Here is a 25,686-nt window from a genome sequence, read left to right on the forward strand (position 1 = left end):
AAGGTATGGATGTGGGAAAAAAATTATAAAAAATTTAAAAAAAAAAAAAAAAAAAAACAGCCAAAGCAAAATTTACTGCACTTCACTCCCACTCATGTACAAAAAATTGGAAAAAAAATGCTCAGTCAAACTTCAAAGTTGTTATGTGTAAGTAGTTCCATTTATGTGGCTGCCACATATGTTTGCTAAAATTACTGTTTTGCTGTATTATAATAATTTATAATTCATGCTCTAATACTGAATGTGTTCAAAGCTTCAGTGAGCTGTAGTGAGCCTCGCTGCAGCTAGCTGCTCAGTTTGGGTGTATGTTTCCATCTCGCATGTGAGGAATGTGTTTCCTTCCCTGGTGCAACTTTAAGCCAATCGCTGACCTCCGTTGCACTTGGGTTCTGCCCTCCAGCTGTCAATCACAGCCACTCACAACAAAACTGAAGAGCAATGGTGAAAGGGAAAAAAGGTGCTCAAATTTGAATGTAAATGAATGGATTTACAGTCATTTTAGCAAACAAGCCAAGTGCATCCTCAAAATGTGTAACAGGGTTTTTTTTTTTTTTTTTTTTTTTTTTTTTTACATTTTTTTAACATAAATGGGAGTGAACTGAGGTGAATTTGCATGTTACGTACATGTTACCGATACGATCATTTATCTCCCCTTAATCTGCCTTATCTCCATGTCGTTGCCTTCATCCCTTCACCATCTTACTTTTCTTTTTTTCTCTCCTTTCCTCTCATTTTCAACTTTATAGCACCCTGTTGAGGAGCTGCGGTGATTATTTATCTCCAGCGCCAAAAATCTCAGACTTGCACCGCCTGGATTCCTTCCCCAGCAATGCTCAGCTCATAGCATGTTTCTATCTCTTCAACCAGAGCACCACTGAGCACCGCAGCAGGCACTTCACAGATGCGCTCGGGTTGTCCTTGGAGATTTCCCTGTGCAAACAAAGCTCTCTTCCCCCCGTCTCTCTGATTCCACCCCCTCTCCCTCTCCCTCTATCTGAGCTCCACTCTCCCCCCACGATTTCACACCAATGAGCATGCCGCGTGTGGCTCCCACTCGCTGGCATCAGAAACACTAGATATCTTCTGTCCTGAGCCGTATAGAGAAAGATACAAATACACACCAGCAACTGGAAAGACGGAGGCTGCGTCCTGTCAAAACGCACGCCGGGGATAGGCAGTGACAACGAGAAGGGGAGAGGAAGAATCCACCCGCTCTCACACACACCAGACTTAAGGTAAAGGATCCATATTCATTTGGCTGACAGAATGTTATGTAATTCTGCTGTGGCAGATACAGAGCTCTGGGCTTTATGTGGGTTTTTCTTTTAAGATAAAGAGGGATGCCTATCATCTGCAGCTTTGAGTGGAAGGTAACAGTTAGAGAAGGGGAAAAAAAACACTGTTGATGAACTGAGTTGCAATGTGCATGCCTAATCCTGCAGACAGTAATACACCCATGCTAACTACTGCACATCTGGAATACCCACTGAGGCTTTTTTTTTTTTTCCAGCATGCTCTCCTTTGATTCTCCAGCTTATTTTATGAGTATTTGTGCATACTGTACGTGCCTGTACAAATGTCTACATAAGTGATTGCTCATTCATGCATGTATTCAGTAACATTTCCTGTGGGCACAACTGAAAATCAGTTCACACCCTCCCTCCCACCTTCCCTCCCATGCTGCTGATAGCTCTGAGGGCTTTTCAGTCCAGTAAATGTCACCCATCAGAGGTGGCGGAGATGGAGAGGTTCCTTTGAAGCCCACACATGTGCAACCTCTAGATGGGGTTTATCCAATGCCCTCCATATGAGCCTCTTATGTTTCACTTTTAACCCCTTTCTCGTCCCTCCTTGTCCCCTTTATCTCTCTTTCTCACATGCACCACATCTTTGCCACTGTGAAGCAAGCTTCGATAAATAAAGCATGTGCCCATTAACACTGCATAACATGTGTGCAAATTTACAATCCAGCTGTACACAGATTAACAGCTGATTTGCTCTGAGTGTGTTGTTGTGGTGTGCAGCCATGGCAGTGCTGCGGTGATTCAGCGAGACAGTGCCATACAGTACAGTACATTATGTGCTTGGTGAGAAAGCTACATGCATATGATACCGCTGTTGCAAAACACAGACAAGAGCAAAGAGGTGCCAAGTCTCTGGTGCGCGCGGGCCTACAAGTGGAGCGGCTTGCTGCAACGCAAAACAAATCCCTGAAACAAACTGATTACATAAATGGCTGAGGGCGGGATGAGCGATGTGAGACGTGCTCGGTCTGTACCGCCGAGCGGTTTAATATGAGAGGAGCAAAGCCTTGAGCCATCCTGGCAAACAGACCCAGATTAAAAATTACTAGAGTACACCTGCCTCGCGGGTGTTATTACACAAAGTGGTGGGGTTGCAAGGTTGCAGGTGTTAATCTTTTGCAAATATTCACAGTGTTTACAAACACATGATATCCATCTCGTTTTTTTTTTTTTTTTTTTTCTGAAGTCTAACCCAGGAATTACAAATTTGCAAGCCTCCGCATCTCATGATAACTGTATTGTTATGGCCGCTGAAATTTGGCACATCCAATCGTCTATCAAAAAAAAAAAAAAAAAAAAAAAAAAAACCTCGGTCAACTGAGAGTCTTTGAGGCAAGCAGTCATTTTCATATGTTAAATATTTTAATCATTTAGAATTTTAATGTTAAAAAAAGGTCTCGGTTCTAAAAGTCGATTTTAAGAGTCTTATTTAAGCAGAAATATTTGCGTGCTGTCTTATTATTCAAAGAAAGTCACACGGCAGTGAGCCATTCTAGTCAGCAGTTCAAACTGGCAGGAAGTTAAATCTTTGCGCAGCTGTCTCACTGAATTTCATGGATTTAAAATGATTTTAAATCAAAAATGCGTTTTTGAGATAAACACACATGAAGACTTTTGGTGTATTTTCTGATCACCAGAAAGTTCATGAATTAAAAAACAAATTGTTATATTGAACAATCAGTGTAAATTTTGAAAGCAGATTTTTATTTAGCTTTAGTCATAGTCTTTTGACTAAAATACCATTTGGTTTTCTACTTTTAGTTGAGTAAACATTTTAAGATTTTACTCAACTAAATCTGCTGTAGATTTAGTCGACTGAAATGTAACAGGTTTCGTTAAAAATGTAATGTATTATTAAAATTTTAATCAAGAATTTCCAAAGTCATTATATTCTCCTGGAGGAAACATCTATTAGCCTACCAAATGGTATTTAGGTTTTGACGTGCAATACAGGCACAGATTTAACTGTTATGATATGAAACATGTCTTTATTTAGCTGAATATCAAACACATATAAAAGAAACAAGAACATGTATCCATGCACCCATACGTTCCTCTCCACACACGGAGGACGGCTCTGATTGGATCTCTTCCCAGCTCGACCCTCCTAAAATGAGTTCTGATTGGATCGCGGCCCAACTCATCCTTCCCTGTCATCCTAAATTAGTTTTTCTTAAGTTATTGTCTCGCTTTCGTTGTCATTGGCAAAAACTATGATGAAAATGAGTCATTAAGGAAATATTGGGTATGAGCCCAAACTGCACTATAACCTTTAAAGTAAGAGAGGAATGATGATGAGATGATGGAAGTCACTAGCGTGTCTTTCTCAGCATTAAACACCCCTGTCATGCATGTGCTTTTCTACAGTCATGCCAAGTGATGAGTCGCTTTGGATAAGTGTGGCCATGCAGCGCTCAGAGCAAAGTCTTACACAAAAACTGAAAGGTGGCCTCTGACCTCCCTGACGCCTGATGTGGCCGAGCGTGAGAAGCGCCTCGAGCACAAGAGAGTCGGTTTGAAGATGCTCTGAGACGTTTCTTGTTTGCCGTGAAGCCGAGCATGCGGCTCAGGTGACTGCTAAGCTCTTTCAAAACAGTGGCAACAACAGAGCGCATGATGTTTGTAGAGCGTGTTTTTGTCAGAAAACACAATCGTTACTTCGATTATGGGCAGATTTCCAATGGATTTTTTTCTCCCATAGGGTTCCAACAAACACGAGATACAGCAGAGCACACGGAGCAGAGCATGAGGTTGATAGCGTGATTGAGTTATTGACGTTTTCTTCAATGTTAAACTCTTATTTTCTGCATAAATAGAAAGCCCCATGGTGAAAAAAACATTGGAAATCTGGCCAGGGAACAAAAATGCTCAAAAATGTTAACTCACCTCTGGGTTTTAGGACTACAACCTTTAACTGCTGAATATGATAACCTGTTGATTTTGTTTCTAAGCATATAAACTCTCTGTCTCTGTGCTGCTTTTGACTTGGAACTGCTCATTGTGCCACAGATTGTATTTGTCTTTCGCTTGTTTGATATCTCGAATGAGTGTGTGGTCGCCTGTCGCCGTCTTGCAGATTTGTGCGCATATGTATCTAACAGAAGCTTGCATCTGCAGTGGCCTCTTTGCAATAATATCAGTTGCTTTGCTGCATTAATCCGCTGGCTAGTTAGCGAGCTGACAAAGCCAACAACCAGCTGTTTGTTGACCGACAAAGACAACAAACAGCTGGCTTTGGGAGCTGGCTCTTTCCAGGCTGCAGCGTGTTGTGCTTTTAAAATCCAGACTAGGAGCAGAAGGCCTTGGGTTAAAGAGAGGAGAGTTTCCTTTGATACAGTCGTGCAGTTCTTTCAGGTACCTGCGGTCCTGCTGTTCTTGTCCAGAGGGTTTATTTATTGTCTAACTGTAGGCACATAAAATTCTCCTAAAAAGTGCAATTCCTAAACAGTGAAGTTGATGGTACCAGCATCACAGCGCTACAACAGATCCATTAGGGCTGATCAAACCACTCCAGCATATTGTGTTATAATATTATGTTTTTATGACCTTGATTGTCATTGGAACATTTGGGCTTTGGGGCTTACCTCTGTAATCAGAGAAATCTCTTTTTTTTTCCTGTGCCAGACTAAACAAAGCACACTGAGCCCCGCCGAGGAGGGATTTGGCAGGAGGTGGATCAGTGTTACTTGCGGGCTCCAAGCGACAGTACAGTCAGCCTTACCAAAAAAGCCACGATCAGATCACAATCACGTGTTCGACATGCAGAGTTTCAACATTTTAACATCAGACTAGATCTATAAACAATGACCTGGGTTTGTAACTTTACCTGTGATGCACGAAGTGATGTAAATGTGATGATTTCTGAACTGCTCCCTCCTCAGTGCCCTGATCCACACCCAGCTTCCCTCTTATTAATACTTAATGATAGGTTTCTGTCAGCCGGCAGAAGGAAATTGCCAATTTTTCATCGTTTTCCATAACCAATCATAAAATCATGATTGTCGAGGCTTATTTTACAGATACATATGTAATTATAACTATGACGCAATCAGCACACCCCTCGTCCAACCCTGTCTCCTAAAGATTGCAGCCCCATACAGCTAAACTGCATTTTAAATTTCCTGTTGAGGGAAATTTTTGCATTATGTTTGTTTCCGACGTATCACAAATACGTTTCTAATCAACAAATCTTGTATATCATGTTCGGCGGCATTTTAGCCATTTTCATTACCTTTTTTCCACCAAAACTCAAGTCACCTGCTGAAAGTCGGTTGTTTGACCCTTATGCCACCCCATCTGTCTCCTGACTGAGAGATTACAAATGTTCAGATGATATATTACAATCACCAGCCAATCACAAAAAAAAAAAAAAAAAAAAAAAAATCCCTTCGAAATGCGATTGAAGACACAGTTTAGCGACCTGAGAACTTAATTTTGAGAAGACAGGGCTCCTTCATCTACATCAGTGCAAAGGTACTACACATTAGATGCCACAGATATAAAAATTAATTGCTCAGTTTGCACAGTGCCCAATTTGCATCTCCAGTCTCTGCCTCCTCTCTAATATCAGGCTGTACTTGCTGTACATTGTTTTGTTGCTCATGTCATTTTGATATATTATGTTGTTTAAAAGGCAAAGTTTATCTGTGTACACTGATGTTGTCCTGCTTTTTAACCTACAACTTTTGGACAAGTTCCCCCTGTAGGGACAATAAAAGCAACTGAACTGTATTGAAGTAAATGCCTCTTGACTAATTGAGGGCATTCACATTTTGGTTGACAGTCCAATAACAATGCAGTTGGAGTTAGATTAGAAACTGCATTTGAAAAGTATATATGATATATATATATATATATATATATATATATATATATATATATATATATATATATATATATATATTTATGATTTCACAGCCAAGATGTAATGCAAATAGATTTTCATGTGTGTGTCAATAGTCCATACTTAATGGATCATGATTCAAGAATTAGGACAGGCGATAATTTTAGCAAATCATGGATTTTATTAGTGTGATTTGCAATTGAACCCAAATGTGGTAATAGCAGAGCACTTGCCGGGCATGAGAGTGACATTAATCCAAGTGAACATGGTTGTACTTTGGTGGAAAGAGGATGAAAATGTAAACATAGTAACATTTGTAGAGCAGATGGCCAATCGTTTTCAGGCGGTCAGACATGGGAGACCGGAGATAATGTCCGTCTAAGGCCTGCACAATGCATTTCCATTTTGGAGATTAAATTATAAGCCGCTGGAGCATTTGAACTGGACGTAGATTAAGTTCAAGCGAAATAAATAGATCGAGGAGGGCTTGCACGACAGGGGAGTGACATTAATCTAACCATACATGAGTGTACCTTTGTGCAAAGAGAGGAGATGAAAATAGAAACAGGGTGTTGCGGTGGATGCGGTGAAAAACCCCCAGGCAGCTACCGGCAACCCCTCCTGTGCTGGACGGCAGCCTGTTGCAGCAGCTCCCATATTAATGTCTAGATATCCTGCTGCTGTAACTAAATAATTTCCCAATTTGCGATCAATAAAGTCCATCCATCCATCCATCCATCCTGCATTAACCTGATAAATCTATCCATCTGGCAAAGTATGTCCAGTATTAAGCACCACAGGGGGCCAGAGAGGAGTTCAGGACAAAACATCAATCACTATTCACTCATAGTCATGATTAAATTTCATTTCACTGCTGGGGCACCAAAAAATTAACAAATAAATTGCTTAACTAATAAATAATCATAATGATAATAATAATCCATCATTGATAATTCATGAAAAAAACAATACCAATGATACAGCTCTGAAATTATTATTAGTAGTAGTGGATGTAGTAATAGTAGTAGTAACAGTAGGACTAGTTGTAGTTAAAGGAACGTTTCACAATAAAACAATCTAAAACAACTATTCGTCATGCGTCTTGCTTTTCCCAGCTCAATTTACTGTTTCACTGTGTGCATTTTTCTTAGTCTGGATTAAAACAAACAACCAACCTGACAAACAACACAAACCACATTATTCCATTTAAAAACAAAAATATGAAAATCATCCATGTATCCCTCTGTAAACTAAACTGCTGGTCCACCGCTTCATCCTGACTCTTTTGTAAGCACTATGCTGAGTGACAGTAGGCATCGAGCTGTGCCCAAGCTGGAGGCAGTTTTTTTTTTTTTTTTTTTTCTTACATCCCTGATGATGATTCATAAATTATAGCATTAAGTCTATAGCTGCTGTAGCCAAGTCTATTTTTGGAAGTATTTCAATTGAACAACCACATATTCATCTGCTGTGCTGCACAGTCATTTTTAGCCTTACACAGCCTCCTTGGTCATCACTGTCACTTACCATGGAAACAAGTCACACTCCAAGTCTCAAGGATAGGGTAAACAAGTGCTGGTAGTTTAAAACCGTGTTATTTTAATGATATATTCTAATTTGTTGTGATAATGCCACTGCCCTGCTACCACTCAAAGTAGAGTTATGATGGAGTCTGCTACCACTCACCACCATGTACATGTATTAGGATGATACACAGGAGGCATTTGTGTAATATTGGTGTCTATATTGCCATCACATACTTAGTAATTTGACTAAAATGATGATTTCATGTTGAATATATTTTAAAACTAAGGAATTCCCCCATGGAAATTTTATGGACGCAATGTTGATGTAAGCAGCCACTTTATAGCTCAACAAACTGCCATTCATTTACCATATTAAAGCGTCTCCAGCGATACTAAACTGTCTATTACCATCAGCACCAGCACTAACAAACGCTGATATACCTCACCGAGAGTGGGAGTTTCCCTTTCAGTCACTTTATGTTGTGAAATAATTTTGAGAGTTCAGTGCAAATAAACTTTCACCACAAACTTCAACCGAATGAGAAACAGCTCACATTAAGAGCACCTTGAATCACACGCTCTTGTCACAGTTGTCCAAAAAAGGAACAGAGTAAGGGCATATGTATACACTGCTGAAAAAGAGCTAAATAATTCCTGATAATGCACGACTCCCCTCTACTCGCGAGCACACGGCTCATGAGGAAGGCCACGCTGGTTAAGCTATTCACACGACAGGTGACAAAGCAACAGGCGGCAAGTCACTTTTCAATGGAGGCCGGCGACATGAAGCTACAAATGCGTGCCTGACACTGGCATGACGGGTGTGAGGAGCTACAAAAAAAAAGCTGAGCCGACTTCAGTAACGTGAAGCGCTTGGTGCACAGAGTAATCCCAGAAAAAATGATCATTGAAATAACGGCACGGCTCCTTTTGGAACAGAATGACTTTATTTCACAAACCAAGCTGTAAACTTTGCTAGACAAGCCCATAACCGCTGATAAAATGCTCTGTTTGCAGAGGCCTACATCCTAAAACTTAAGCTTCTCATACAACTAAACTGCATTCTCAATTACATTTGTAGGCAGTTGAGTACGTTTTGTAATTTTGTTTTGTTTGTTTGTAACGTATCACAAGAACATTTGTAGTCACTTTGTCTGAATTCCAGAGAGAAGCGACTGCAAAAGTTACATTACATTACCAAAACCAAGTGTTTTTTTATGCCCAAAACTAACCTCTCTCTAACTGTAATCGAGCAGTTGGGGTGGCTAAAGTAACGAAAAAATGCTGCCCAACATGATAAGCAATACACACTGATTAGAAATGTGTTTGTGATGCATCAGAAACAAATGTAATCTGCAACAAAATATGTTTATCTATTTCGTAGAGCTATTTTACTGTAATGCAAATGAATATAGTAACAGCAAAGGACAGAGCAGAAGCAAAAAATCCATAGCAATATCCACAAAAGAAATGACTGCACATAAACGAAAACAATTATTCAGAAATTATAGATAGAGATAACACACTAAAAATCTGGAAAAACATATATAAAATCCACAAGATAAATAGCGTCTTGGTAATGACATGGGGCCGCCCAGTTTGAACCATAACATATTCACAAATGCTGACCAACAATACCAGAAATTCAACACAGTTAGAGATGAAAAGACAGAGAATAAAAGACATTGGGTTAAATTAATGATATAACTTACACTCAGATTAATTAAAGAATTTACAAAAGGATATCTTATAGGAGAGGAACCCTCCCCCCTTCTTTTTATGTGTCTGAGCGGATAGAAAATAACAAAATAGTAATTGTAAGGACATGAAAATATATCAGACATTCCAATAGATGAATGAATGAATTAATTAATTAATTAATTAATGTTTTATTTCGGTCATTTTCAAGTTGCAGAAATCAGATACACATATGAACAGACAATATCTCATACACATATTTTTAACTTTTTAACTTAGAAACACTAACTAACTAACATGCATACCAACATAAAAAAAAAAAAACTCTGCTTATGTTTAGTATTTGCACATATTTGCATTTTATCAACCTCAATCAGCATGACGCTGTGCACAGATGCATGAGCCGATATCCCCATTCCCACAATTAGCATTAAACGGATGCAGCAGACCACTGTTTACCCTGCTTTGAACATAAAACCATCATCATGGGCCGGGGTTGCATAACAGCCGCAGCAGCAGTACACAACATACTAGCGTGTATGCTGCACTCTTATGGGGCTCATCATTTATTTAAACTGCTCTTAACCTCTTTTCATGTGTGTAGTTATCTCGGTCGTGTAACTAACTCAGGCAGACAGGCGGGCAGATTCAGAGAGACAGGAGGATGACGGCGGCTGTATCTGGTGCACCAAGAGGGAACATGGGAGCAGCCGCGGCCGCTGAGGGCGCAGGGTAATTTGGGCAGCGCCGTGCCGGAGCCGATCCGAGCCAGTGGAGCAAGGGTGCAACGGAGGGCTGAGAGGACAAAAATAACCTAAAATCAGAATCGAATTCCTCCTGCCGTTCCTGCTGAAGGCGGCAGCACATCAGATGGTCTGACACACACGTCTGTGGGTAGCAGGGCTTCCGGTCACAGACATGGGGCACACAGACACACACACACTCGCACACACACTCGCACACTACATTTGTGGTCTTGCATTCGGTGAGTCAATTCCCAAATTTGACAACTTGGCAGTCGAGGGGGAAGGGACTCGGGTCATGCTTGGACTTGCGCTGCCAAAACTTGACTGCTCTCCCATCTCCCTGAATAACTTGTCCTCATTTTAGTCACAGAGCTTTAAAATTCATAGGAGGACGCCTCGGCTGTCTCGAAGCGTGTAGCCGGCCAGTTAGACGGGGCTTTGATCACTAATTTTCAAAATGACTGCTGCTGATTATACCAAAAGTAGAATTTTTGAAGTCTAATATTAATGGATTTTAACATATATGTGTTTTATGACCTTTGCCAAGTGTCAAAACAATACTCTTTTTCATAAATAAATAATAATATCGCAGTGATTCATCCTATTTCAAGGTCATGAAACCTTTGACATTTGCTGCTCTAAATGCTCAGTAGGTTTTTCCTTATGTGCAATAAACTGAATAATTTGTCAGTGTTGCCAAGTCCACTTATTATGAACGATTTTTTTTTTTTTTTTTTTTTTTTTTTTAGCTTGTTTGTAAAGTGTAGTTGCTTATTTGGGCTCACTCCCTGTTCTGTCCAGTGTTAAATCAATTTCAGCTGAGCTCCATCTAAGTTCTGCTCTAAGTCAAATATTGCTGCCTGCTGTCAGAGCTGGGCATGCACTAGCCAACATTAAAATCCCTAGCAGAGTTTTTCATTATGTTATTTAAGTTTTTGATAGTTTGTCCTGCAGGTGACAGTTAGTGAGTGTCAGTTTTACCAGTCAGTTGTATGACTGTTTACCAGGACAGAATTGCATAAGTAAGGCCAACAAAAGATATCTTTGTTTTGCATTCACTGATATTATTACTTGTCCAGTTGTTAGTTGCAACTTGGTTTTGTTCCAAAAAATAAATAAATAAATAAATAAATAAATAGTATGAAAGGTGCTATACAAATAAAGTTTTATTTTATTATTATGATTATGATTATGATTATTATTATTATTAATAATAATAAATAAAGAGAAACAGAAACGTAAAATTACAAGTTACAGGTTTTTTGTTGTTGTTGTTGTTGTTCTTCTTTTGTTTTGTTTTGTTTTGTTTTTTTTTTGTTTTGTTTTGTTTTTTGAATGGTTGCTTATGAAATCCAAAATAAATTAATCTAAATTCATATATAAATTGAGCAAACGGCCTCTTGCAGCATTCATTGCAATTATTGGCTTCTATATACTTTAATTTACTTGCTTGCATTGCGTTCAGTTAGGAATAGGAGTGAGAATGAGTAGTTAACAGGAGCAGTGATAGCCACTGTGAACAGACAGAAGAGCGCCACCTAGAGAGAGGCAAACGTCCCAACACACAATCAGCATAAAAATGTCCTCAAGTCACTGTTTGACTGGCAGAAATACTCTGGTCTGAGAGCCAAAGTTGCTGAAGAAGAAGAAGAAGAAGAAGAAGAAGAAGAAGAAGAAGAAGAAGAAGAAGATGTATTACTGTGTAACAATACCTGGATAAAATTATACGTTTTGGTGAAATGAACCCAAAAATGAGCTTTATTGCACTTTACCAGCAGCAAGTCACCAATATGAGTCTTCAAAGCGTCACAGCCGCTCAGAGAAACCCATTGTGTACATCCATCTCGTGCCAGCAAATTCTCCATTTTTTAAAGTCTCCTCCGCATCACCTGAGTGCCTCCGCTTGGTACTAAAGACCTTGCTGGCTGATTTAATAATGCTGTTGACACTGTTGCTCCTTTTAAGAATAAAAAAGCATGAGACAAAAAAATGAAAGAAAAACCCTGCTGAATGAAAACAAAGCCAAAGAGAGAGAGAGAGAGTACATAAGGTGAGAGCAAATGGAAGGCTAATAAACACCAACGGTGCCACAAAACAAACGCCTTTGCTGAGGTGATATTACCTTGTTAAGGCTACAAGGGCGTTATGTTTCTCAGACCTTATTTCAAAGAATTGCTAAAACTCAAGGGCCCTTTTCTTCATGATAAACCTCTCCTCTAGGCACAGCATTAATGCACCCTCTGAGAAAGTAAGGAGAAATACTAATGTTAGTCTCAAATATGAAATACTGAAGATTCCCGATATTCCCTCCACCCCAGAGGAAATATCACTTCCCATAAAGCTCTTATTTTGTTGAAGAGAAGTTCAAATAAGTCAGTGTGAGCATTATGCCTAATTATGCCTTTAATTTTAACCAAGTCGTTTTGGTTATGAAAGTGGCCAAAATGCCATCCGACATGATATTCGAGATATGTTAAAACATATATGTGATAGGTCAGAGACAAATGTAATCTGCGACAAAATGCATTTCCCCCAAATGTAATTGCAGTTGCATCCAGGGGGGCTAAAAACAACACTGAAAATGTTAAAGGAAATGAAACCTTAATTTGTGCTTATGACAGTGCTTTATCAACAAGCAGCGATTGTTGTAACTGGTTGATGACTGGTTAACAATACTGAGGGGATTTTATTGATTTTATTTTCCTGGTTGCCTTCAGCTATTCTACTTCAATACACCAGAGAAGGCTTGGGTGCAAATAAACATAAACACTCCCTTCCAGTTTGAACCGTGCTGAGCTTCAGCCACATCTAAAGAAATCTAATGCTGATCTCCTCTCCCAACTTGTATTCAGGGTGCTGGAAAAACTTGTCCTAACCCAAGTGATGCCTTTTATAGATGATTTAATCTTTTCTTGTAAATAAAACATTACAGATTATTATTATTATTATCAACATTAATACTACTAGTAGTAGCTGAACTTGCACTTCAAGCCCAAATTAAGATTCCCCTGGTCCTGTGGTGACCCCCACTGCCACCTTGGTCTTGGTCCTTTCTTCTTTACAGAAAAGGTAGACATTGTAGGCACACTAGATAAAACTGCACTTTCTCCAGGTACTTTTTTTCATCTTTTACACTTTTTTGTTAAACAATGAGCACACTCAGAAGGCAGAACACTAAAAACTATGTTTTGAGCCTCAAATATTTGGTGCAATATAATTAGCTGACTGCAAGACCAACATGTTTTTTTTTCAATGGTTTAATGCTTAAAATGATAATAATAATTCCAACAAATTTCAATCCATTTTTTCTGGTGCCGCCTAATGTCTAAAACTGTGTGTTGCCCAAGTGGCCACATGGGTAATCTGCGTTTAGCGACATGCATTGTCTTTTTGGCATGCAGTTTATGTATCTGGTGTCACTGCGAGCTTCCTTGTTCCTGATTAAAACTGCAGTACAGAACTTTGCAGATCCAGGTGATAGAAATTAAAATAAATGCTGTTTAAAAACCTCCGGGTCGTCTAGGTGAATGCTTTTCAATGTAAAATCACTGATGGTCAGCTGTGCACCACAGAGGGAACCACAGATCCCAGCTTTGTGACGTCCACGATTTTAATCGTTTTAATCGTGGATGTCAGCCGTTAATCGTGTTAACTAGTTACGCCGTAGACTGAATTTAAAGAGCTTGTATTTATATGTAAAAGTTCTCTTATATAGCTTAAAATGAGAGTGTGCTTTGTGCTGACAGATTTTCTCAGAGTTGGGGGAAAATAGTATCTGCAGTGAATGTGCATGACTCAGAATATTAGACTTGACACAAGCTGTTGCTATTTTTAACTGCACTCAGCTAAACTGGGACGGAGGTTCTGAACTGTGCTTGAAATGTGCTCTTTTAACTTGAGACTTCACTTGAAACCTCTGACATGAAAAAGCTCTCTCTCTCTCTCTCTCTCTCTCTCTCTCTCTGTCTAAGTTCACAGCAGTGAACAATAGTATGGTATGTATACCCATGCATCTGTATGCAGACCGTCCTTTATTCAAAACCCCGCACCTCCTGATAGAAATGAATTTTATTTTCATAAGAGGTACAGCTGCGATCTTTCAAGTTCCCTCTGCTCATCACAACAAAACGGGACAAAAATAACCGAGAGGTGCTCTGGAGTACATGCTTTGCATTTCTAATCAGTGGCCCCTGCCAAGCATGTTTATTTCATTTGCACTGTCTACTTCAATCTAATCTATTCATTAGGGGGGAAAAATCTGTTTCATAATCAGCTTGGTACATGTAAAATGATAGAAGATAGCTCTGGAACTAAAACCTGGCGGCAACCAGAAATTAGGACATGGAGGGAAATCCAAAAACCTGCAATGCACCAAGTTAGGTAACATCAAAGAGGATGTTCAAACATACATACACACAGGCACACAACTTCTGCAAACTAGATTTCACATTTTTTTTTTATTTTTTTTTTTTTTCTAATCCTCTATCCCCACCGGGCATCTGTGGAAAAGAGGATCTAGCGGATGTTCCCTCTGCTTTGAAATTCATGAGGTTTTCTTGTGTATATCTAAGACATTAGAGTGCTGTTGCTGTTTTTAGTCTCCTTCCTCCAGGAGCCAGCCTTGCTGCATGGCTGAAAAGAACATGCACTGCTTCCTCCTGACTACATGGATTTGTCAGGGATTTTTATAAATAGCTCAGCAGCAGCACGTGTTTGCACCAAACTGCAGACGAAGAATGCAGCCCATGGCGGCCGGAGAGATAGAGATTTGAAGAGATGGAGAGAGAGAGATCAAGGAAGAAAGAGAGAGAGAGAGCAGAACCAGACATAGAGTATGGGAGCAGGGCAGAGTTTTTCTACCATGTTGATGAAACTTTATGGTGCACTCTAACTCACTTATCAATGCGTCTCTGATGTGAACCACCACTTCACTCCTCATTAGCATCAGATGGTGACCTTTGCCTGCTGAAAAATCTGCACGCTTACACACACACATATGCACACACTTACGGGTTATTAAACCTCACTGAGGTATCGATTTTTTAAATTCAAAGGTGCTGATGGCTTGTATTTTCCGCCAATACTGAATACCTTTAAATTTGACCATTTTCATTTCAAAATATATAGCTTTAACTGCAGGTTTTACAGACTGATCTTCCTTAAATTGCTGAGGAAAATCAAAACCTCACCTTTATCATACCCAATCAAACACTAATATAACAGCTAGATATATTGGTAATAATGCATTATCTTGGTTTAACCCCAGTGCAAATGCATGTGCAGGCACACCTCCGTATGTATTCATGCTTACGTATACGTGCACACATACGGCCATATACATGAATGAACGCCTCAAAACAACCTGTTACGGGCAAATGGAGGACACAAAGTGACATTTTTAAGAGCTGCGGCTTTCATGTGAAGAATGAAGCCCATTAATTTCAGTAAATGGCTTTCGGTTGGTAAATGAACGATGCGTTTCATGCAATGTTCCCAATTACAGGACCAAACGTCAAAACAATCCAGCGTAACAGTTCCTGTGTCTCACTGATACCATCCGGTCAGGGGAGGAGAACGCTAAAAACATAAAACCAGTTGCCATTAGAGGCCAGTGGATAGATACTGTACATGGACGGATGGATGTTTGGGTAAACAGACTGATGCATGTTTGGATTAGTGGGTTGGTGGGTGGGTGGAGGGATGGATGATGGATGGATGGATGGGTGGGTTCGAGGATGGATATAGCTTGTTCTAGTCATTCTTTTTTAGTCATTCTCCAAGACCTTAAAATAGAGAATTATACATGAGGCGTTTTTGCATATGGAGCTGCACCTGTTGTCTACGTCCTTGTCCAGACAGTTGGTCTTATCTCGCTCTATCTGTCCGTCTCTTGGAATCAGCTGGTTCATTAAGTCTCAACATTTAAGAACTAATCCATAATCTAAACACCGAAAAAGGACAGACCAACCACAGAGCCAAAACATAAAAGCAGATGCCTGTTTCTCAGCACACTGAAACTGAAAAGCAGCCACTTTTGATGGAAGTGCTGATAGTATGTGGCAGCCAACCATGAGTTTATGAGTCAAAATGCATTTTGCTGTAAAATATTTGTCCATAGAATTGCATTTATTGAAAACCCCGGAGAATACTAGCTCTTCCTTTGGTTTTCCAGTGACATTGTGTTGCATATTCATACACTCCACCTATACAACTTGGGTTAGCATGTGCTGAATCATATTTACACCTTACATTAATATGCATGTCTTCTGCCAACATCAAGTCCACATTCAGAGCCAGCTGCACTGTTTAAAAAAAAAAAAAAAAAAAAAAAAAAAAAAAAGGAATTATCTGAAATTTGCTGGCTTCTCATCAAGCTGCATTGTTACATGAACTTTTTCTTACTTTATGAAACAGAGGTTAGGGTTAGAGGCCATTTTCCGTAATTTCAGCCCTGGTCAGTATCATCACCGGTCAGGGACTATAGAGATGCAGGATCAAAGTGAACACTAGTGAAGTATTTCCACTGATGTAGATCCTCTATGTTTGGTTTGTAACGATGCATTCATTGCATCTATGAATCAACTATAAACTGCTAAATCTGCTATAAACAAAAATAAGGATAGATGAAAACAGCATAGAAGAAAATGCAACTTGTTTGGTCAATAAAATGATTTTTTTTCCCAATATTTATGAGAAAATGCAGTGTTCCATTATTGCAGGCATTTATTTAGATAATATAAAGTTTCACACCCCTTATTGCACTGTAACACACTTCAGTGTGGTCACAGTACAAATTAAACACACTGTCCTCAATACTTTCTGGGTGCATTCACACCTGAATTTTTAGATGGTGAAGCACGATCGGATTACAGTGGCATCACCAGAGATGCACGTTAATACCACATGCGCAGGGGGTCCAAAACACATTCACATCCTCTATTGGCGACCATTTAGCAACTCAACTTGAGCAGCTGACAGTTCAGTGTGTTTCCTACGATTCTAACCATCAGCCCTCTAGTCACAAGCCTAACTCTCAGTGAAACGATGATTGTGTAAAGCCTATTTTTCATGTGCAAATGCACAATGACATAAAATGTCCATGTGGTTTGCACACAAGGGGTAAAAAATAGCACAAAAGACCGTGCACCTGCAGATACTGTATGCATCTTGTTGGCGGGAAGGTGGTGCTTTGATGTAAATTGCCTTCAGTTATGCCTTTAGTCATGTGTCGGCACTGTGCATGGAGGAATTCAAAGAGATGAAAAGATAAAGTGTGATAAAGTATTTTTACGACAAAGTGTGATTATTTTTTTCCCGCTGCAGGACCAGCACCATGAAGACCAGACTCGGCTGCCTGTCAAACAAATCTGACTCCTACAGTGATTTCTCTGAGTTCCTGCCCCCTGCCCATGAAACTACAGCCAGGTGTCTAAAGTGAGTCTGACAAGCCAAACAAATCCTGTGGGGCTAAACTAAATTCTTTTCCACAAATTAAAAAAAGGGGGCGAGTTGCTGTTAGGTGAGTCTGGGTTAATTTTTATTTATTTTTTTCTTCATCGAGGCTATCAACATAATCTGGACAAAAGGTCCTGTCTACCTGGATGTAAGCCCATGTTGACTGAGATGCATTTCAATAATAATGTAACAACAATGTCAAAGTCAAACTTCATTCTCTTAAATTCAACCATGTTTTTTCCTTGCTCCTTCTTCCACCTCCTCTACTTCTGTCATCCTTCCTTCAGCGAGAGATGATATGATAATTATAGCCTTGAGCGGAAGGAAATGCTGTGAGCGCTCAGCAAAAAGCATACATTAAAGCTCAGATGCTTTTCAATAATGTATCCCGGCCTGCATTAAATATGCATGGAAACATAGAGCTTTGATAGCATCTCACTTAAACAGTTTCTTTTGGCTTTCTCTCCGTCAGACTGTCAACTGATGAGGTGGTCCGATGGTCAGAGTCGTTTGATCTCCTCCTTTCTCACAAACGTAAGTGGCTTATATTTTCTTTTTTCTTCTTCATTTTCAGAGATGCTAGATTGTAAGGCCACAGCCGTTTCCAGCCTGAACCAAGACAAATAAAGCCACACTAATGTAATGGTAAAATATTCCCTTCCTGCGTCTTTAATAGTTTCTATTTTCAAAGCCCCGCGAGCAAAAGTCCTTTTTCTTCCTGCAAGCCAGCCGTTTTATGTAAGGGTCTCATGTCAGGTTATGAGGGCTCCTTACCACACAATGAGTCACATACTCGACCTTCCCCTTGGACCACGTATACACACACTCCGGCACACACTCGCTCACACAAACACAAACACACACACACACACACGCACACACACAAATACATAAGCACAAACAGGCAATGCTTTTATTTTTAAAGCGCCAGCAGGCAGCATCACTGAGATCAAGCTGTGAGTGTTGTCCTGTCAACTCAAATAACAGACAGACGAGGGAAACCAAATTAAATCCTGAGCACATCTGTTTTTTTTCTTTGATTCAAATTGCCAGAAACGCCAAACGCTGGCTCTGTCTTCTGATTAATTGTAATTACCTACTATTAAAAACGACTTTTGCCTGTCGGGATGATCGTGCTTTGGTTGAGTACAACGCGGGGTATTTTTGAAACTAAAAGTCTAACTAAACCAAACTTTCCTGCCCCGGTCACCAACTCACTGCAGCCGCTGGCACCGTGCAACGTAAACAGGGAAGATCTGGGCCGTACACACTGGTGTGCATGAACCAGCTGTGTGACGATAATACAGCATCTCTTTTTTTTATTTGCAGTTCCTTTACATGAGGAAGAAAATTACCAACACTGATAATAATCCCAGTGCTCTGCCTTTATACAGCTTCCTGGTTTAGAGATGCTAATGTCAAACTTCATACCTGGTTTAGGGAAAATCTTTTGAAAAAATCATTTACCTGCTAAAGTGTGAAGCTTTTTTTTTTTTTTTTTTTATAGGTAATCACTTGGCAGCATTTAGCAGGTTGACTGTGACAAGATACACAGAAAAACTTCACATCCTCTACCTTCTGTTTTTTTGTTCTTCAACTTCTGAATAGTATGAATAGGCAAGGAAAAAATAACATGTAGGATAAGGAAAAATTCATTTAGGATGAGGTACTATGATAACAAAAATGAAAGGCAAACGGGCAAAATGTAACTTTAATTAAGACTACAGGGATCATTTGAGGCCTTTTCACAAATGTTCCGGTTTCTGTCACCAGCTGAAAAAAATCAGCATGTATTCAAGCAAACTGGTTCTCTTTCACACTACTTTTACCTTAACTGATTTTTTTTTTTTTTTTTTACAGACTGAGCCACTCAGCCCAACATTAACACTATAATTTATAACAGTCTTGGTAAGCTACAAATAGTGGTGAAAGTGCAATGCATGTGCTGTAAATTAGTAAATACAAGAAAATAAAGTAAAATAAAATATTTAGTTTAGTAGGTGCTCTCATTTTTCACAGATAAATTATGAAAATGCTTCCCCTCTGCCGGATGAGGATTATTGCAGGCATGAATAGAATATGCAGCATTTTCTTTCCTTCTCCATTATCGTGGCCGTCCAGCACACCATGGCTCGAAGTTAAAGAAAGGCTTCGCAGAACCACGGTGCACCGCTTTTCATAAGATTTTTTGATTTCGTTTGAGTCACTAATGACAGCGGGGTCGGTAACAGTCACCCTTGAACCGACACAGGCTGTAAACATCCTGTACTTTCACTAACGTTGTCTGCCGTGTTCACATTAAGCCTGTGACATAACACAGTCATTTCACACATAACCACTAAAAAGCAAATGTTTCTCCCGGGGGGCGTTAAGGTTTGGTACACTTCCCAGAAGGGACCCTTCTGCAGACAGAGAGAATGATTTTGATACACCTGTATCCTGTTTCAATTGACCGAGCATTAGTGAGGTAAACTAAATCACACACGCACATGTATACCCATGCACACACACACACACACACAAACAACACTTTCACATGCACACATTATATAAGTAATGTTAAAGTAATAGCGACACAGAACTGCATGTACCCATAATAGGACACAAACGCCATTCTTGCCCTCACAATGCTTGTGATTTGATTTAAGGAGTCACACTTGGACCCACAAGCATGCCACGGTCATTTGTTACTTTGCAAGGCTGATTGTATTACACTGGTGGCCCAGGCCTGCAGGCAGTCTGTCAGCCGTACATGCTCTGCCACTTAAAGTTGCGTTCTGTGGGGTCGAAGAGTGCAATGCTTTTCAAACACGCTGCGCTGTAGTTTCCGTCCATTCCGGTCTATGTAGGTTACAATTTATAATTTGCACCGTAACTGATGGTGACATCCAGAACACGTGTAACAAAAGAAAAGCTCGGAAGCTATAAATCCCATTACTGCAACGAGATAGTTAAAAAAAAAAACACCTTCAAGGAACCAGAACCGAACAAAGAATGAGAAAGGAAGGTGTGATTGTGTAGCAATGCATCCATGTAAATGTCTTCACCTTCACAGTGCACCTCGATATGGTTAATATACTGTGTAATCAAACACTGTAGCTGTAATGCAAGAGATAATACACTGTTTTAGAGAAAAAAACTTAATGTCAGCTGTGATAGATAAAAGAATACACTAAGTTTTTGGGAGATTTGCCTGCTGGTTAGCCTGGACACTAAATGATGACAAACACACCAAAGTCCCCATAGATCATTGTTTTTCCATGCCTCATGCTAACACTTTACACTAACCTTTTTTAATAATAACAATAATGATAATAAAAAGCTGTTGGTGGTGGCAGATTTATTCATTTGTCTATTTCAGCCACACATTTCATCCGCTTTGCAGTGATTTTTTAGCTGTGCAGTCTCACATCGCCCACCACAATGACTTCCTACATAACTAAGGAAAGTAGTCATGGTAGTTTGAAACAGGATGCTGTTTTCTTTGTAGATTTTCTGTAAAAGGTTACTAATCTCCCACACAAAACTGCCAGATTTAGCAGTTGCAGGGAAGTTACTGTCAGCTCAACTAATAATCTACCAGGGACCAGTGGATGATGTCTCTATTTTCTGACCAAACAATGTAAAAGATGGGCTAACTGGGCACTTTTCGGTACTTTGGGGTGTGATTAGGTAATTTTGCATGATTAGTAGGACCTCATTTGTTATATATCAACACTGAATTGTTAAGAAAGTCTTTATCATGGATATAAAACAAGTATTTTATTAGATATTATGCGGTCAGTGATGTATTTTTAACCATTAACATCCTTTCTTCACTTAGTATTTTGACCCCTGTATTTTGTTTCAGTATCACGAAAGTTGATCTGTATTTATTAGTGGCTCCTTTATGTTTGCTAATGTGCCGTTCATTTCCGTGAATTCATGTTCTAGGTCACCACGGGGGAATAACTTGACAAATGGCCTAATTTAGTTACAAAAACCTTTCATAATCTTCCTGCAAAGTTCAGCCCAAAGGATGCTTGTAGACAGCCCGGTGCCGTGTGTGTGTTTGTGTGTGTGTGTGTGTGTGTGTGTGTGTGTGTGTGTGTGAGAGAGAGAGGTTGTCTGTGCCTGTGTTGTCCTGCAAGGTCCTCCATGTTTGTGTGTGTGCTCTCATGTGTAACGTACATGTGTGAATTTGCCACGGTGAGTAATGTTGATACATATGCACTGTCCTCCCTCCTCTGCCCAGCTGTGTTAAATAAACATAGGCTGCAGAAAAGAGAGAGGTGAAAATAACATGTCAACATGAGAGGGGCCAATAGAAAAACACCCTCCCTCTGTGTTATCATCAATGGGGTACGCATTAATTGATCACTTATCTTGATTGATGAAGCCAGAAAAAAGCGGGTGGGGGGATGATTTGTTTGTGTTCTAATCACGGGAGCTCCTTCCTGTTTCCGGGAACAAGAGTGTGACCCGCAATGTCAGCGTGAGATGAACGGTAAATTATTGCAAGTATCACATCATCAAACTGCTCTATGCTGGAAAAACACATCCGCAGAAGAGGGTGATCTCAGCTGCTGCCCAGAAATAGGTGCCCTACTGCGCTATCAATCACATGTTGAACTGTTATTGTTGTTGTAACTCCTCTCTAAGCGCCCGATTCGTCTGTCCTCTCCAGATGGACTGGCTGCCTTCCGGACGTTTCTCAAGACCGAGTTCAGTGACGAGAACATCGAGTTTTGGATGGCCTGCGAAGACTACAAAAAAATCAAGAGCTCAGCCAAGCTTATGTCGAAAGGCAGCAAGATCTACAAGGAGTTCATTGATGTTCAGGCACCAAGAGAGGTGTGCGTGCATGTGTGTGTGTGCATGTGAGACAGAGACAGAAAGAGAGTAAAACAAAGACTTTTTTATCATCGCTTAAAGGTACATTATGTAGAGCAGCCGATTCAGCTGACAGAGAGCGTGGATAAAGCACATAATCTGTTAGTGAAATTATCAAATCATGAGCTTATTCCATGTTTTTTGGTCTGAACTTCAATCAAACTCAAAGATGCTACATCAGTTTATCACAGTCAAATTATGTGCAACACCTTAGTATAATTATTGTAAGCAAAGGAGTTGATTGGTAAAATTAAGACTAGATTTACAATAAACCCAGTTTCTGTTGTTATTCCTTCACCCACTCTAGTTCAGAGGCTAGAAGGTCCAACCCAAAAGCACACAGGGGAGAGGAGGAGGTGTAACCTTGGCCAAAAAAAAAAAAAAAAGTTATTGCTGCCCATAGTAGACCTGATGTATGAAGTTAACGTTTGCTATGAACACTGTGAACCAAAAAACACAGTGTTTCTTTATTTAAATTCAATAAGCATTGGGTTAAACACGCCGCACTGCTGCTTAGATCAGATAAGCTTCATGGACTTTTATTGAAATACATCCAACCCAATTAAGTTTGGGGACAGAAGCGTCCTTATTCTTGATTTTAACCGGAGTCCTGTCCAGTGTTTATGTCACATGAGTTCATCACGTTCCTGAGTCTGTTCCCTCCAGTGGAAGAAAACAAATCTGATTATGACTGATTCTTGTGTCCCAAATAGTCACTGAACAAAACATTGGACGGGTCTTTCACAGTCAGGAGAAAAGACCTGCTCTGTTTCAGCTAACCACTGTCTGTTGGCCAACTCCATCCACTTAGGAGACAGGAAGTGTAAACCATTTTCATACCATTTGTGCAGCCTGTAATGGATCAACTTCCCTTATTAGAGCATCTTTGCACACTTTCTAAGTGGAAATCTCTGGAAAACAGTTTTCCAGCAAGACTTGTAGAGGCTGTCAGCCTTTTCAGCAGTGATCATTTCGGTTTACAGTTATCAAATATGTAATAAACATATCAGCATTAAGGCAGCACCTTTTGCTTGCAGGTGGAATAATGTGACTTCACAAATAGTGTGGATTAAATTATTGAACTTCCTCGCTCCGGTAGGTGAACATTGACTGCCGTACCAGGGAGAGGACCAGGCAGAGTCTGGAGGATCCTTCCCCAACCAGCCTCAACGAGGTCCAGGCCAAGGTCTACAGCCTTATGGAGAAAGACTCGTACCCACGATTCCTCAGGTCCAAGATGTACCAGGACATTGTGAACAGGACGCATGCACACAACCAGCGGCGGTCCGTGTGACCCAGTGGAATGCAGACTATCATGGACAAATAACTGGACGTACAGTATACTGTATATCATTCATTAACCCTTTTACATCATCTGAATTTACTGTGAATTTCTAAGAAATGAAGCGGTGAGGCAATACACTGAACTGTGTCCTTTGTCTACACAAACCACATGCATGCAATCCCTGTAGATAGTTGACTGCACTGTACAGAGAAGGAGATTGACAGAGGATAAGCTAATTGTTTTACCTCTATTCGTCTTCAGTTCTTAGTAAAATAGCCACTATTGTATGCGGGTCACCGGACCTGTTGTGGTAGTTTCTGTGTTTACAAAGACCAGTAAAGTAAGTGAACACTTATTCTGAAAAACTGTGCCAAGCTACATTGCACTTATATATTGATATAGCTACACAATCCTGTGCTGTGTCATTTCTTACAGGTAGCCCACGTGGCGTTAAATGTGGAGTATAGAGCTGGGTTGGGTTCCATTTACTTTCAATTTGCTGGAAAACGTGACTGTAAAGTGTATAAAGTCTCTGTAAAATGTCAAACGAACATGAAATTGGGTAATCCAGTTTTCCAATTTGATGAATAGTATATTATAAGTACAACCTTGAGGACCATTAGAATTTGTTGTCAGAGTTGAGGGGTAATTGAATACAGGTCATGTCATTAGATTACAATAACATCATTTCAAAGTAATGTATATATTGTTACTGCGGTCCATGAGACTAATTCAGTTTTTATTGGCTCACTCAGAGACACTATTGTTGATCGTTGTACAAAACGTGAGTCATTAAGAGGAGAAAACAGTGGTCATGCAAGTATATGTGATGAGAGAATAGCTGGAAATTTCAGTGGATTCAATTTTCAGTTTTAGCAGGAATTTAATAATCATTGACAGATTGTGTTTTGAAGTTTCAAGTAGACAGGATGAAACGCGCACATCCAGTTCCACACAGGTGCTAGACAGGTGATTGTGATTGAAAATGAACAGACAGGAGCTAAAAACAGTGTGCAGATCTGTTTTGTTTTATGGTGTTTTGGAGTTTTTCAGTCTTGGATCAAAAGTGAATGGACCCCAACCCAGGATCATAGCACGTCCTCCAACCCCTATAGGGCCTGTTTCAAGTAGAAAAGTGTCTTGTGCAAAATTCCAGCATGATGCAATTCTCTGAATCTCATAACAACTATATTAGAGATGTATTGATTTTGCAAGTGGAATTGTATGTTATTACAATTGTTGGAAAAAAAAAAAAGTGAAGCCTATACTTTGTTTATTAGTCGGTGCCGTAAAATAAGTGACATTACAAGTGTACTCCCTCAATGTTTGTGCTCCTTTCAATAAGCAGATTAAAATGATTTTTTAAAGCATTTTAGGGGAACTTGGATTTTTTCAGCCACAGATATTTTGTTTAGTGCATGTGTGTAAGCTATACTGTATGAACTAGAACAAAAACTGGCTGAATAGCACATCACCGTCGATGGATTAGTTACTGTGTTCCACATGAATGTAACTTTCCCCTTAGATTTTGAGATTAAAAATAAAACTGCATCTATATTTTGTGCACTGTCAGTTCTCTTTCTCATAACACCTGTGGCGTATTACACCAATGATAACACATCCATCTACTGATCCGGCAGAGGGATTGACCCAGTTTTCAAGGCCACTGTATAATGCTAATGAAATCAGATCCAAAAAATCCTAAAAAATGAAAGCCCCAAATCTTTGGTAATTCATCACAACATTTCAGAATACCTTTTTAGGAGAGGAGATTTTACCCAAGCATGTAAGGAATGGGTACAAATGAATTAAGTGGAGATAATGAACAAATGAATCCAAATTTCATTAGTGCTGGATGACCCCTTTTGTAGAGTCTAAATCCAGGCTCTTCTCTGCCATCTTCGTGATTTGAAGCTGTTTCGGCCAATCATGACACCAAAACATCAAGGCTGATTTA

At 39.7% G+C, this 25,686-nt stretch overlaps 1 protein-coding gene across 1 annotated transcript; it reads left to right on the plus strand.

The window, feature by feature from the left end:
* The first annotated feature begins 917 nt into the window (after positions 1-917).
* On the plus strand, positions 918-25,286 carry rgs8 (regulator of G protein signaling 8). The gene is made up of 5 exons (XM_030050147.1): positions 918-1,235; positions 17,441-17,551; positions 18,045-18,106; positions 22,239-22,405; positions 23,544-25,286. The coding sequence occupies exons 2-5, from the start codon at positions 17,451-17,453 to the stop codon at positions 23,736-23,738; spliced, it is 525 nt and encodes a 174-aa protein (XP_029906007.1). The 5' UTR covers positions 918-1,235; positions 17,441-17,450; the 3' UTR covers positions 23,739-25,286.
* The last annotated feature ends 400 nt before the right edge of the window (positions 25,287-25,686 follow it).

Source organism: Myripristis murdjan, chromosome 4 (genome assembly GCF_902150065.1).
Source record: "Myripristis murdjan chromosome 4, fMyrMur1.1, whole genome shotgun sequence".
Lineage (NCBI taxonomy): Eukaryota > Metazoa > Chordata > Actinopteri > Holocentriformes > Holocentridae > Myripristis > Myripristis murdjan.